Source organism: Neolamprologus brichardi, chromosome 3, assembly GCF_056152115.1.
Source record: "Neolamprologus brichardi isolate AB-2024 chromosome 3, ASM5615211v1, whole genome shotgun sequence".
In the NCBI taxonomy this organism is placed as follows: Eukaryota; Metazoa; Chordata; class Actinopteri; order Cichliformes; family Cichlidae; genus Neolamprologus; species Neolamprologus brichardi.
The window spans coordinates 50537515-50553476 of record NC_142106.1 but is presented as its reverse complement, the minus strand read 5'-3'; the positions used below and the strand labels follow the sequence as shown (position 1 = coordinate 50553476).

At 40.0% G+C, this 15962-nt stretch overlaps 1 protein-coding gene across 1 annotated transcript; it reads right to left on the bottom strand.

Annotated features, from left to right (window-relative positions):
* Window positions 1-3893: 3893 nt before the first annotated feature.
* vgf (VGF nerve growth factor inducible) lies at window positions 3894-14452 on the bottom strand. Its single transcript, XM_006808481.2, has 2 exons — window positions 14201-14452; window positions 3894-8161 (listed from the first exon to the last, which is right to left on the bottom strand). The coding sequence occupies exon 2, from the start codon at window positions 8109-8111 to the stop codon at window positions 5970-5972; it is 2142 nt and encodes a 713-aa protein (XP_006808544.2). The 5' UTR covers window positions 8112-8161; window positions 14201-14452; the 3' UTR covers window positions 3894-5969.
* Window positions 14453-15962: the final 1510 nt, after the last annotated feature.

Genomic DNA, 15962 nt, shown 5'->3' with positions numbered 1-15962 from the left:
TATTTTTCAGAGTAGCCTACATTTTCACCCTTATATTTCAACCTTACATCCCTCCCATCTGTCTGCCTCAGTTACTGATTCATCCATGCATCACATGGGGAAAACATGAATCAGTTTGTCACACACACACGTGTCAGAAAAGGCATCCAGTGTAAAGTCTTTGCTAAATCAAACATGTGGATTCAAAAAAGAGTCGTCTATACCAGATCAGTCAGGGTCCAGGTTAATAGTGATGGTCTCCAATGCCATTGCCCAACAGGTTGCTGGTGAAAAGTGCTGCTGTTGGCTGAATACAGTATTGACATAGGAAAGGGATGAGGTGTGCTAGGAGGACGTGAGAAAAAAAGAAAAGGCAGGAGTGTGGAGGTGAGAACAGAGACTAAATGACTAGTAAAGGGAGAGTGCAGACTGATGTGATGGAGATGATGGCAAACAAATGATAAGTCAGGCTTCCAGCTTTATAGCCTCCATTTCTACACATCGTTCCTACAGTAGAATAACTGTGGTTATCACTTTAATGTGTCTTTGTGCTGGTTTTCACTTACCAAAAAACAGAAGGTGGAGAAGGAGGTGAAAGAGCACGACATGTAATTATTTTGATGAGGATGAGGATGGGCAAGATTAAAAATGAGTATATCAGAAGGACATCTCAGGTTGGGACAAGACAAGAGAGGTTTACATTGTTCAACACGTGCAGAGGAGAGACAAAGGATGCTAAATCAGAATCAGAAAACGTTATTGTTCGTTGCAAAGTAATGGAAATTTGTTTTAAACTTGGTTTTCACTGTATAGAAAATAATACAACAACAACAACAACAAAAAACATAAAACACAATATAAACACAGCATACTGAGATTAATACATAAAAAATATCTCTATTTTTTTAAAAACAATATTTTTAGTGCTTTTGCAACCACATACAAAGATTTGTTTTCACAGTAATATGCCGCAGTAGTAAGAACCCCCCCCCACCTCCCATCCCTGCTCTCACCCAAACATAGATCAAATAAACACACATAAAATGTGCACACATTAGTACAATATGTGGCATTTATACATATTAAAGGAAACAAAAAGAAGGAAAACAAAAACAAAATAGAAATAGCTAGCACAAACTAAACAATGTTCACCTCATCCACACTCCTGCAGGAGTTGTCCGATATTTGCTTCTTTTATAAAGTTTTTAAATGGCTTCCAAATATCATCAAAATATGTTAACTTGTATTTAAGAAAAATATGTTATCCTTTCAATTACCATACATTGTGCCAAAGAATTTATCCAAGCACCAATAGCAGGAGGATCAGATTTTTTCCAGTTTAATGCAATTATACGTTTTGCCTGTAATGTACAATAATCCATAAACTTAATTTGATGGGCTCTTAGTTTAAGATTTTTAGGATACATATGTAGTAGCAACATTTCTGCATCTAAAGCAATCTTTGTAGTTAAAACGTGGTTTATTTTGTTCATCACTTCCTGCCAAAATGCGCGGACAATTCTGCATAATGTCCCACGGGCTTCTTCACATTTAAAACATGTATCTGTATCTGTTGTTATACTTGTTCAATTTCACCAGTGTTACATATGTTTGCATGATCCAGTTGTTTTGTAATAGCGTTAGGTTACTATTAATCGATTATTTTTGTGATTTTAAGCAAATTGACTTCCATGTCTCCTCAGAAATATTAATATTTAGGTCATTTCTCCAAGATTCTAACTTAGAAGCTGATGTTTCTGGAGAGGCCGAGACAATCCAGTTATAGAATGTTGAAATTAAGCCTTTGTTACAACATTTTTTCACCATTAACTCCTCTAAATTAGTTAACTGGGGAACATTAAGAGACTGATTTTGCATGGAAGAAATTAAGCTTCTAATCTGTAAATACTTAAAGAAATTTTTTGGGGGGGGGGGGGATTTGAAATTTTGAGACTAAATCCTCAAATGAGACCATTATTCCATCACAAAAAAAGATCACCAACTTTCCCAACACCTTTTTCTGCCCAAACCTGGAACCCTGCGTCCAAATTTCCTGGTACAAATAAATAAATAATAAATATAAAGCATTTTTCCAAATAGGACTAAACTGAGAGAGATTATTCTTAATATTCACCATTTCTTTTACTGTAAACCAAACTTCAATCATATTTCAGACTATAGGATTATTTGTTTCTTTCTTTAATTGTTTTGGCTGTGCAGAGTACAAGTACAAGTTTAATGGCATTTTAAGAGAATTTGCTTCCATCCCCACTCAAGGAGGAGTATCTTGGGATGAAAAATAAAACATTATTGTCCTTAGTGCCAGTAAAAGTTGGGGTATTTCAACCCCCCTGTGTCGAAGGGAAGATACAACAAAGACAAGCAAATGCGGGAATGCTTCTTGTTCTAAATAGACTCTCTGATTAATGATGCTACTTTGGTAAACAATCCAGTAGGAGGAGTCAGTGGGACATTCTGAAACATTCATTTATTTTAAGACCACTTATCCTTCCAATAACAGATATTATTATAAACTTATACAACGCTCCAGATCTTTGGAAATTTTCTGTAGAATTGTATTATAGTTAAGAAGCACCACATCTTTTAGTGAATGAACTATTTTAATGCCTAGATAAGTGAGTTCAGAATTAACAGTAAAGCCAGATATATTCGGACTTACGTTTCGATTATATTCTTGTTTAAGTAACATTAATGATGATTTTGTTACATTTACTTTATACCCTGAGAAGGCCCCAAACCGGTCTATTAAATCCTTTTACTGCAGACACAGAAGTTTTTAGTCGCTTTAAAAATAAAATGACATCATCAGCAAATAAAGCGATTCTATGGTCCTTTCTACCAATCTTAACACCTTGTATTTGTCCACTGGTGCTAACACCAATTGCCAAAGGTTCAATAGCTAAAAGGAATAAAAGTGGAGATAATGGTGAACCCTGCAGGCACCCTCTTTTAATGTCAAATGGTTCAGAAATTATCTCATTAGTTAGAACCTGAGCAACAGAATGACAGTGTAGTAGCTTGATCCAATGCAAAAATGATTTACGAAACCCAAATCTAATGACATCAAAGAGATATGGCCATTTGATTCCATCAAAATCCTTCTCCATGTCAAGCGAGGGAATGGCTGTATCTTCCTGTTCACTTTGATTATGAAGAACGTTGAGGACTCGTCTTACATTATGAAAACCCTGCCTATATTTAACAATATAGGCCTGCATTGGCTAACCCACAGTATTACTTGTGTGGGTTTTTTCACATAGTTGGGCCCCAATGGGCAAAGCTTCTGTGGACCCTGGACGAGCACATTCTCTTGGGGCTACATAGGATAAGTGTAGGTTTGCCCAGCCTCAAAGTCCATCCATATATGCATACTGCTGGCCTGCACAGACATGTATGTTGGAAGTAAGACTGCAGTTCTCTATTGAGCTGCTCATGATTATGATCATACTTCAACCAAATTGGACTGGCACAAATATGGTCCAAGCGAGCACAGTACATCTTGCATTCTGGTAGCAGCCCGAGAATGATGTTTAGAGTCCTGGTTGAGCAGTTTATTGAATCTAGCACTCTTTTCAAGACTGAGAACACTAATGAATACACAAAGGCAGTCAGTCAGGCACTCAGCAAACAGACAGTAGGGAAAAGCCTATGCTGATAATCACTGTTGTGATGTAACAACTGCAAGCTCACCATCAGTGTGTTCAGCTTTACTTTGGTCACCAAAGCCACACATGTTGCCGACCAAAGTGTCCAGGTTCGATGAGATGACGACTTTGCTGTTGCTGTCTCTCTCACAGTCTCTTTGTGTCCAAAATGAAACATTTTTTTTAATAAAAATATTTTTCTTTATTTCTTTATGTGTAGTAAAATAGTAATTGACATGGACATTTACATCCAGCAAACACATATTTATTACAGCGGTTACAATGAGTTACATCCAGGAAGAGCGTGGGTAACACTCATTGCATACATGACGCAAACAGTTAGTAGTAGGTACACTGACGTTTTTGTTTCATTCATCTTTAAGATTTTTTTATACTTTTTTCATTGATGCATAAATGTCTTTTAAAAAAAGTTATTTTTCAGATGCAAGTACACATAAACGTGCAGACATTGTACCCTCTACTGTGTCTCAGCCCCTTTCTTTATTAATAAGCCAAAAAGAAAAGCATAAAAAAAGCAACAAATCATTAAAAATGACAAAAGTTCAGTTCTTTTTGTTACTCGTAGCTCACGATTACTTTTTTCTATGACACTTTCAATGCCAAGATGATGTGCTGATACCTTGATGATGACAAAGATGAACACCAACAAGCCAAAGTGGAAAACCTCTTTCCGATTGGACAAATAGAAAAAGTAGCAAAAGAAAGTTTTTATTGATGAATTATTATTAGTATCCATGTGGAAACGAAAACCAGGCTGTACAATGTTTCTTTTTGTGTCATTGTCATTGAAAAATGTTTGAAAATGTGGAGCAAACATAAACATGAGCAAACTGTTAATTAAGATGGTGAGAACATTTGCATTATGCACTTTAGTCTGGCTGACCATACAAAGTGCTTCACACCAAACCTTACCATTTTAGTCTGTTCTTGCATTACTTTATTCCCCACACTCACACATTTGATCTGCATTTGACCTGCCTTGCATTCATATTTTGGCAAATTTAGAACCAGTACATGTATCATGTATGCTTTTTCATTGTGGGATTCTCACTAATTAGGAGATTTGAAACTAGAGCCTTCTTGATATGATGTTACTAAACACTGAACCACCATTACAGGAGAGTTTTCCTATAATCAATATTTGGATAATGGGAAAAATGGGAAAAATGGGAAAAATAAGCCAAATTAACACTGAATTTAAAAATGACAAATTAAAAAAAGAACGAATGAAATAAAAGTTTTAAAAAAAATGTGTGAAACTGGGATTTCAGAGCACTTAGTGCCAACGACACTTCTTGTAAAATAGAAACTTGTAACATTTACTAAAAAACTACAAAGGCCATCTTGCTTAGAAAAGTAATGTATTAAATGCAGAACTGCTGCTTCTAAGGAATCTGTTGAGAGTGACTGAAAATATAGAATTATTCTTTTGCTTTTAAATATCTCCATGAAAAGATCAGTATGGCTCCACCATTACATCCTCCTCCAATAGCAGGACTGTTTAGCCAGGGTTTGGCTGAATTTGTTATCACCGTAGCAACAAGGTTGTTGAAGTTATGCAAAAGAATGAGTCATCCAAGCTATTATATTGGTGGTAGTCTGGCTTTTTGATGCATTATATTTATTATATAGAGCTTTGGTGGATATGTGTGGGTATACATTCACAGAAACGTGCTTTCCATTAAAAATGTTATCCTTTTATATGAACAATAAAAAATGATACATTTACATAAACATGTGGTCATTTAAAAGATAATTATAGGGAGTGGCTTTTGATTTCTAAGAGGTGATAGTGAAAGCATGTATGGACACCCTGCCTTCGGGGGCTATTTCCACTGAGGGGGGACTTTTGCTATCTTTTGGCCAGGCATAATTTTGAGGAAATTATTTTAATTTGATAATTTTCAAATTTTAATGCCAAAACTATCATTCCTGACAGTAGAGCCATCATTGGAATAAATGTTTTCAGATTCATCTGACTGACTGTTTCTAAAAAAGGCCTTCGGTACAGGTAACAGCATATTTAAACATCCTCCTTTGTTGGCATTTTAAAATGTCCATATAGAGAATGTTGTCAAGAAAAGTTAAAGGAAACGAGTGCAGTTGTACATCTTTCATCCATTTTATCCAGACCACCTCTGGGGAAAAGTCTTCTGTAGTGTCCTTGTCTCAATCATAACCAATCAAAATGATTACAGGAAACTTATTACATATGAAAAACCACCTAAATACTTTAACATAAATAAATACACTCTTTTCTGCTTGTGGCTCTTCTTCTTCTCTTCCTTCTTCTCATGTCTGTACTCAGTCCATCGTGTATGGCTTCTTCATGGATATCTGCTGTATGTATTTCTCCAGATCATCATAGTTACTGTCTGGCTGCTTTCCAGCCACATAATAATCTGCAGGCGCTGAGTAATACAGCTGCTTCTGCTGAGAATGGATTCTGGGAAGTGGATGTAGTTTGGGGTTGGACGCTGGCTGAAATGTCCAAGGGTACAAAGAGAGAGGGTATCTGGTGTAGTACGACTTCTGCTGTTGGCCTGTAGGGGGTTTTCTCAGCTTAGGTTGAACCCAGCTGTTGTATCGCCTTTTGGGAGGAAAAGCATAAACATCATCCACTGAATGAGTGAGGAAGTTGTTGAGAGTGAGAGCGGGCTTAAGGATTAAGTAATAGGGTTTAAGTCTGGGTGCAGGAGGAACATAGAGGGGGTAGCCTTTGTAGGGCTTCTTCTGGTAGTAGGAAGGATAAGTGTGGGGGAAAAGGGGATAGTGAGGATATCTAGTCCAAGCAGCTTTAGGTGACGTGAGCCAGAGGTCCTGTTTGATCGGCACAGGAGGTTGGGCCCAGATATTTTGATTGCCAAGCTGAGGTTTTGCAGGTTTGTTCCAGAGATCCTCTGAGCTTGTTGGTTTTTTCTTCTGCAACCAGGTTTTGAGGAAATGAGCTGCTGGAAATGGTTGGTTAGAGGCGGGAATGTCATTTTGATTGCTTGAAATCTGTGATTCCGATGAAAACGGTGAAGATATGGGGGATAAAGGTCGTCGCCAACCTGATATCACGTCAGGCGACAAGTCTTTCTTCTTCTTCTTCTCCACGTCACTGATGATGTCCACCACATCATCAGCAGGGAGATGGAGCTTGCTGGAGATCTCTATAAGCTTGTCAATGGTCTGAGGATCAATATCGTCTTCCTCTGTGACTTCCTGTTCTTCATCAGACCTTTTATCCTCTGCGGCGCTGGAGAGAGAAGAGCTGTACTGCTTGTTCCCGTTATTCTGTTTGACCATGTACCGCAGCAGCATGTCTGAGGCGATATCAGCTAGCATCTCCTCCTCCATCTTGGCTCTTTGTGCCTCAGCTGCCTGTCTCCTCATCTCCTCCTGCTCACCTTTGGCCTGAGCCTCCTCTTCCTCCGGACTCAACACCTCCTCATCTTCTTCCTCCTCCTCGTCTGGATCATCATCTTCCATCGTCTGTTCTCTCGGAGCCTGGAGGTCTGCTGAGTTATTATTACTGTCATCAAATTCGTCCATAAAATTATCTCCTCTGAATTTTGGGAAGCTGAGAGCTTTCTGCGTCTCTTCTTGCCATTTAAGCTTTTTCTTAGTGATAGCAAGGTCACTGCCTTTATTTATGGGCATGATGTCATTGTAGCTGTAGTCTCTGCTTTCTCTGTGACTTTGCTCAGAGTCTCCTTCCCTCTTAATGGGCACATTCAAAGCAGGAAATTCCTTCATCATCATCTCAAGACTTTTTAGCTCCTCAGGGCTGAGCTGTTCCTCCTCCTCACTACTGGCTTGATCAGGGCTGGTTGATCCCTGCTGAGAACCAGTACTCTGCCCATTATCGCCTCTTCCATCTGAGCCAGTGGGAGGCTTCTCTCTTGCTATTTCGACTGTGTGGGTTGTAGTACGACTGGTCACCCTCTCGGTCAGCTCCTCTTCTTTTTGTGCTTTCTTCCTCTCTTCCTCTTCCCCTGTTTCCTGCTCCTTCCTCTGTGTTGCCATTAGCAGCTCTAACTCTTGTCGTCCGTCTCTGTCTCGGTCTGCTCCCTCGATCGTTCTCAATTTTCTGTATGAATCTTTGTTTTTATATTCCTCTTTCTCTGCCGTCATCTCTTCTTCCATTCCATCACGCCCTTCTCCTTCGCTCATTTGCTCTGCTTTTGAGTTATTCAGTGCCTCTAGTAAAACTGCTGCTAGTTTTTTGGGATCAACATTTTTAAAAAGCTCTTCTTCATGCTCTGCTTCCTCTTGTTTCTGCATTGGCTGGCTTTCTTCACCACCTATATTCCTGTATCCAGACACAGTCAGCCCTGACGTATGTTGGTATGGCTTGTCAAGGGCGCTGAGAGGATTGGAGGTGGACAGATGGAGAAAGGATGGTGCTGTCAGAAGAAGCAGCCGTATTAAAGCACTTGAGGGATTATGGTATCTAGTCATGGCTAGCCAGAACAGGACTTCCTGTGAGCGGTGAAGGAGATCAGAAATCCCTGGAAAAGAGAAGAAACAGAATCAAATCTTCACTGAGAATGCAAGGATGTATATGTGGGTTTGATGAGTGAATGAGTGAGTAGCACATATGACGGCTAAAGCTTGCTTTCTATCTGCAGTTAATTAAGACTTTTAGTTTCTTCTCCTGGTGCCATTCCACTCCTATCACACATATTGCTCCCATGGAAAGATATTCTAAAAAAATGCATACTGTGTTTACACTTTAGTAAACCTTTTGTCCCGTTTCATTTTATGAATTTGAAATTAATCTCATTAAATCTGTTACTTTTATTAGATGTCACCAAAAGTTTTGGGAGCTGACACGTAGGGATGGAAACTGATGAGAACTGAGTGATGCAGATTCCATTGTCAATATCACTTATTGATTATCGATTCTTGTTGGAGCTATTTATTCTATTTTTATTACTTTGAAGTTTGTTAGGGGTTGTTGTTGGTTTACATATATTATTCACAAGTTTTATTTGTAGGTTGATACTTCTTTTATTGTTTTGTTTTGTTGTTTGTTTTGTTAAGTCAGCCAGGAGGAACTGTAGGGCCATTTCCTATAAATGAAGGCACTGGTATAGGACCAGCATGCACTGGGGTGGGCCTGTGTTTTTTTACCAGAGCAGGAGAAGCAGCAGGAAGCAACAAAAATGGATCTTGTTATTGTTACACGATCTTATCTCAGTGCAGCAGTGGCTTGTAGATTTGTAATAGTTGGATGTTTGGTTGGTCAAACGAAAGGAATTCAATCCATTACAGATTCTCATTGGCTCTGCTTTGAAAGTCACCACCACCACCGCTTAGCAACATATCAAAGACATTATGTAGTGCAAATTACTTGTAATATATTTAACATATTACACAAAACTATGGAGCCCCGCAGGGGACATGGAAGAAAAAAAAATTTAAGACGGACTTTTGCGAGATCTCACAAAACAAACTCGGGATCTCGCAAAAGTTTTAGCCGCATTCTTCGGAGGCCGCCAGCTCGAAGCCGACCGGGAGGTCGAGGCACGATGTGCCGGGAAAGCGCTGTTCCTCCCGGCTGTAGTAGGTCTCGACCTCCCGTTAGCTTCGAGCTAGTGGGTGTCAGATCTCCGAAAACGTCGGAGCTCTTTTGCAAATATGTGATGTCTTGTAAACCGAGCAGATATCTGACGTTTACACAACTACATTCACGCCTCAAAATATCTTAAAAGTGTATTTTGTGACCCAGAAAGAGTAATATTACAACTAAGTAGCTGCCGCCATTGTTGGAATTCAACTTTTGCGAGATCTCGCAAAACTTTTGCGAGATCTCGCAAAAGTCTGTCTTAATTTTTTTTTCACCCATGTCCCCTGCGGGGCTCCGTACAAAACACTTTTGTTGCGGTACATTATTTAATTACTTGAAGGTGAAAGTAATTTGTTACACTAGTCGTTATATTACTTTCATGTTTTCCTGTAAAATGACTCATGACTCTTTCATAATTGCAAGTGATCGATATAAACCTACAGTCCCACACACCATCATAAATCCCTGTCCTAATGTGAACACACATGCGATCTTTCTCTTAGTGTTTAGACATGAACACAAGGCAAGGATGAAACCGGCACAAAGAGACTTTAAAGCGATCGCAACGGCGATCTTACTGTAGAAGCACGAACCGGTAGAAACGGAGGCTGCAACCTGACAGCTCATCAGTTTGTTACCTGTTGAAGTTCAGGCTCTGGCTGCTGGGCTGGGGTCTGCATTCACTCAGCTTTAACACGACTCTGGGTTCTTGGCTAGCTTAGCTTCAGCAGGGAGCCCAAGTTCTGTTAGCAGCATAATGCAGTTTGCATTTTAGCATCGCGCTCTCATCATGTAGTTTGATAAACAGTGCACAGTGCACGCTGTTGACTTTGCCGCTGTTTTCCTCCTCAGGTACAGGAACTGAAATCAGCTGATTGTGGGACAAGTGCACGTGGAACTGATAGGTGAGCAAATTTGACAAATCCAAGGAACTGAACATCTCGAGTCCCATCCCTACTCCTAGAGTTATTCACGAAAAAGAGTTGTAACATAAGGTATAACACACAAGGACCTGAAGTGAACCTGAGAGTTAAAACAATGAAAGTGTCCATTGTCTGCACTTTTCATGATTTACATTTTGCTCTTTGAAGTTTTTTTTTGAATTTTCCTGTTCTGGTGAACTCTGATATTGTTCCCTGCTCTCCTCTGGCCACTTGTTAACCGATCAACCTTCTTCAGAAGTCCAGCTCCAGTGACACGCAGTAAGGATCTTGGAGGACTGCACATCTCCTGAAGGTAAAAACCTTTCTCCCCCCGCATCCAACCGAATTGTAGAGTTGGGCGGATTGATCCAAATATCGATAGCATCGATACCAACACTAGTAGAAATGTTGGTATCGACTAGTAGAAATATCCTGTCTCAGAGTGACGCTGAAAAACTAGTTCATGCATTTATTACTTCCAGGCTGGACGACTGTAATTCATTATTATCAGGAAGTCCTAAAAACTCCCTGAAAAGCCTTCAGCTAATCCAAAATGCTGCAGCAAGAGTCCTGACAGGGACTAGAAAGAGAGAGCAGATTTCTCCTGTTTTGGCTTCCCTTCATTGGCTTCCTGTTAAATCCAGAATTCAAATTCCTGCTCCTCACATACAAGGTCTTAAATAATCAGTCCCCATCTTATCTTAATGACCTTGTAGTACCATATCACCCTATTAGAGCACTTCGCTCTCACACTGCAGGCCTACTTGTTGTTCCTAGAGTATTTAAAAGTAGAATGGGAGGCAGAGCCTTCAGTTTTCAGGCCCCTCTTCTGTGGAACCAGCTTCCAGTTTGGATTCAGGAGACAGACACTATCTCTACTTTCAAGATTAGTCTTCAAACTTTCCTTTTTGCTAAAGCATATAGTTAGAGCTGGACCAGGTGACCCTGAATCCTCCCTTAGTTATGCTGCAATAGACGTAGGCTGCCGGGGATTCCCATGATGCATTGAGTTTTTCCTTTCCAGTCACCTTTCTCACTCACTATGTATTAATAGACCTCTCTGTATTGAATCATATCTGTTATTAATCTCTGTCTCTCTTCCACAGCATGTCTTTATCCTGTCTTCCTTCTCTCACCCTAACCGGTCGCAGCAGATGGCCGCCCCTCCCTGAGCCTGGTTCTGCCGGAGGTTTCTTCCTGTTAAAAGGGAGTTTTTCCTTCCCACTGTCGCCAAAGTGCTTGCTCATAGGGGGTCATATAATTGTTGGGTTTCTCTCTGTATCTATGAAGCGCCTTGAGGCGACTTTTGTTGTGATTTGGCGCTATATAAATAAAATTGAATTGAATTGAATTGAATTGAATTGAATTGAATTGAGTTGAATTGAATTGAATTGAATTGAATTGAATTGAATAGTATCGATATCAGATTGGATCAATACTTTGCTTTTATCCTTCAAGTTTAGTATGTAGCCCGCTGAACTGTGTTAATCATTTCTTTGGAAAAAATAAACCTCAAACACTCAAACTCTGAAAAATGTGCGAACTTTCTGTGCTTTAGATTCAGAATTTTTTAAATTCCAGGTCTCCAAAAACCAAGTTTGAAAACATGAAAAGCTGAAAGGTGTGTTTTGTTGTGTCAACTAATTATTGTGAAAAGCAACAATCACAGTGGTGATTAAAATGTGTTCAGAATTTGCAAATTGAGAACTCATCTCATCTCATGGCAAACTACTCTCCCCCAATTAGCTGCCTGAGTAACTTCAGCAATACTGGCCCTGTATTTGCTTTGTATAGGATCGATACCAAAATTTCTAGTGTGGCACAGAAATTCTGTGAATGTGAAATTATGTGACGCTATAATTTGAAATACAATAACACATGAATAACACACAAATCCTGCGTAAAGCAGCCCAGACGAGGTCCTGACAGACATTGACTGATGCGCACGCGCACGCACTCACACACACACACAAAGTGGAGACAGAACACAAAACAAACAAAAAACAGAAGCTCACGCAGGGAGGACTGAGGGACTGTGACGCTATGCTCTAGCGCTAGAGCAATGTTTCCCTGCAACACAAGAGCACAGCTGGTTTTCACTTTCTGAGTTTTCGCGCGCGCGCATGTGCGTGCACCTGAATCTAGTGTAGGAGTAACTAACCAAGGTTGTTATAGTTAACTAAACCGGACAGAGGAGGCGTGGGTTTTCACGCACGCAAGACGCGCTACCTGCAGTCCTCGAAGATCCTAACTGCGCGTCGCTGGAAGTGGACGATATATGCGACTGCTGAATGTTGATTGGTTGACAAGTGGGCCGGAATAGAGCAGCGAGCGATAGCAGAAGCAGAAAAACTGTGAAAAAACGTAAAACATGATCAAATAAATCATCTCCCAATGTTGCTGCTGCTGACGCGCTGCTCTGCTTGGTGCTTAAATGTTGAACCAGAGTGCAACAAGTGTAATATCTTGAAATCCGCAACAACCATTCCGGTGCACATTCACTGCCCTGCCGTCTGTGCAACGGGTAAGACGTTTATTACACCGAGTCGTTTACACCACCAAAAAAAAACTGCTCTTGTTTTCAGAAGCCACCGCCTGCCTGCATCGCCATGTGCCATATGCAGCAGTTAAAACACTGTAAAAATGCGCAGGAACAGCAAACTCAAATGCATTTTCTAAGAATACCTAAACAACCAGTTGTACAGTGAGATTTTTTTTATCCCTATTAAAGCAAAACAATTCAAGTTTAATGTCATTTTGTTCTCAGCTAATTACCACAAACCTTTTTGTTTGTTAAATCACCCAACAGTTCTATCAGTATATTAGTGAATGGTTGCTAAAATCCTTTTGTTTTTTAGTTGCAGTAAACACACTTCGGAGATATAGGAACATAACACAGAGACGGCATATCCTGCAGTGGAGGCTGGGCTGTGCCAAAAAAGGGATTTCACATGTTCTCATGTGTTGTTGTTGTTGTTTTTTAATGTCTAATACGTGTACTTATATTCGTAAGTAGACTGAACTGAACAGGATTTATGAAGAGGTTTTTGAAGTGTCTTTATCACTCTGTGTATTTGTACCCATTTTGTCATCAAGCCAGTCCTTTTTGGTCACTTCAAGTAATTTTATCGAACGGTGATGTTGAGATGTGATTGGCCTATTTTTGATAGGTTTTGATAGGTCAACAAGTTATTTTTAACCGTATAAATGTAATCATTGTTTGGCACAACAAGATGAATCTGTTGTTTGCACTGTTGCAGCAGGTCACAGTTCCCAGAAAAGCAAATAAGAATCAACATGAGCATACAGCCACCTCAGACTCTGTTCAACATAAGTAACCTCCCCGCAATTCGCACTTCACATGTAAACAACATTATCTCAGACTAACATGGACGTCAGTGTTATGTAGAGACAAAAAGGTTGCCGTTGTCTCTGTGGTATCAGCCTTTTTAATGCGAATGTCACCGCGGTTACAGCTTCAGTCCACTTATTGTACAGTGCAGTTATTTCAGTCAAGGATATGATTGCTGGAAATGACGATAATTGAGATGATGAGGCTGATGATGAGAAGTAGGCGGGGTTGTAGGAGCAGACAGCACGGTTGATTATAAACAATGAATTTTGACCACATCAAATAACAATACTTTAAGCTGCCATCAGTGCACAAATTCACTTCAACGTGATGCCTGACTTACGAACCGCCTGCGTGTCCGCAAAATATTGACTGGGGCCTAATTGATTTTTATTCCTTAAAATCAATTAAATGTGTGCCACAGTTTGGGACGAACATAAACACTTCCGATTCATCTACTAAACCTCCTCCAACCCATCACACAACAGGCATTACCACCTTTTTCTGCATTTTCTATATATTTTGCACATTTTCTGCGCCTCGCTTTGCTTTGACTACAAAGCTTTAGAGTGACATCATAATTTTGTTGCAATATTTTAAACATTTATGAGCATTTCTAAGAACGCTTATATTAATGAGCAACAGTACTTCTTTCGCAGAGCATTAGGTTCAATGCTTTAATGCAAAATAAGTTGCCGCTTACTTGCAGTTCAGTGTGTGCGGCGGGGGAATTCCTGCTTTCCCTCCTCGTCACGTCACACAGCTGCTGAAGTCCTGCAGTCATCCACTCCGCGCTCGTCGTGACGCGTGCCGTGTTGTAATGTGCTGTTAATTATCGTTACTGTTATTGTTGTACGTCGCTGGGTTTCGGACTCTTCGTGTGCTACTATCACAGGACTCAGAACATAATTCGTCTATTTTCAGGACTACGGACAGAGGCTGCGGCTGTCTTCTACCCCCTCCTTCCGCACACACGTGATCCTTGCGTCAAGGTCCCCATTGACGTCAATAGACTGGATTTCATTCATAAGATTTTTCTGCACCCCACCGACCTTATCTTCTCCCTCCTCCCCTATTTTATCAGACCAATTAGCTGCAGTGCTGCTGTTGAATAAACACAATATTCGTAATTCATGGTGCAATCCCAGAGAGCTGGTCCAAGCTTTCATGGGCAAACCTGAGTGCAGGAGGGAACCTTTGGGGTTTTCTTTAGACATAGACACGCTTATTTCTGTGGGCTGTCTCACGTTTGTGTGCCATCAGAGCTTAAGGATGCTGTGCACTGGTGTGTGACAATGGAGGCAAAAAGAGCTCTCCAATAAGCTGTGAAAGGGCTCAGTTTTAGTAAATAAATACATTTATTTTTCATGAATCATCATCTCTATCCTTCTGTTCACTAGTACAATTCTGCATTCATCAGCGTCTCCAGTTTTGTGTTAAAATGTCTGGTTAAAAAGTCCACTGCCCTCTCTTAGATATTTCCGCACTGCTACAGCTACGTCATCTGAACCTTTCATTCAGTGGTGCTGGTTTCAGTTATTGTGCAAATGTACAGTTTTTAGGTTTGGGGAAACCTGCAGTCAGCTGAGACATCATCTGTTCCTCCCACTGAAAACATCCAGATGAACAGAATCAACTTTTGGGGAACTTTTCTACTCTTCATAGTTTTCATAGTTGCCTCAACTTTTTCTTAATTAATCTTCTGCACTTCCTGCTTCCAAGCTCACGCTCTCTGTCTAGCCAATTCATAGAAGTCCAATTCTCCTTCCATACTGTCCAATCTCGTGTGCAACACACTTTTTCTTTTCCACCTTTCTTTTTGCAATGCACGTGCCCTACCAGTGTTCCTGGCTACTTCTCCTTCATCTCATAGACTGTCCGACTTTTTTATTACCACTTATTCTTCACTGACATATTTTCCTGTACATCCTAATTCTGCCATCAAGTCTCTTTGTCTTCTTTTCTTTATTCTCAGTTGTCTTCACCTCTTCAGCTGTCCTTTCCAAGTCTTCACTACCACCCAGAGCCTTTAATGTTCGTCTTAAACCACCATGTCAGTTAAAATGGAAAAAAGAAACCGTAATGCAACTCTATGAATATGATGCTGTGACAAATAAATGGTAAATCTGTTAAAAATGTTAATTGACCCACAGGGGTCATCTTCATCTTCACTGCGTATGTCTCTGGATACAGTGGCTCATCTGAAAAAGAAAGCCTAAAATCAGAAGTACTTTGCTCACTGGTACAACTCTCAAACATTTACCTTAAAGCAGTAATTCTGGTATAGCTGACATTACATCTACCTAATTTATAAAAGCCTCATTTAGCCTAGAAAAAAAATAGTTTGCTGCTGTATAAGAAAAAGCCCTCTGAAAAACCAGAACATTTTACTGTTCGTCACTGATACGTTTCTCTGTAGCTAGGCTGACACAAAGTCAGAGCTCCTTTGAGCCAACCATTCCTTT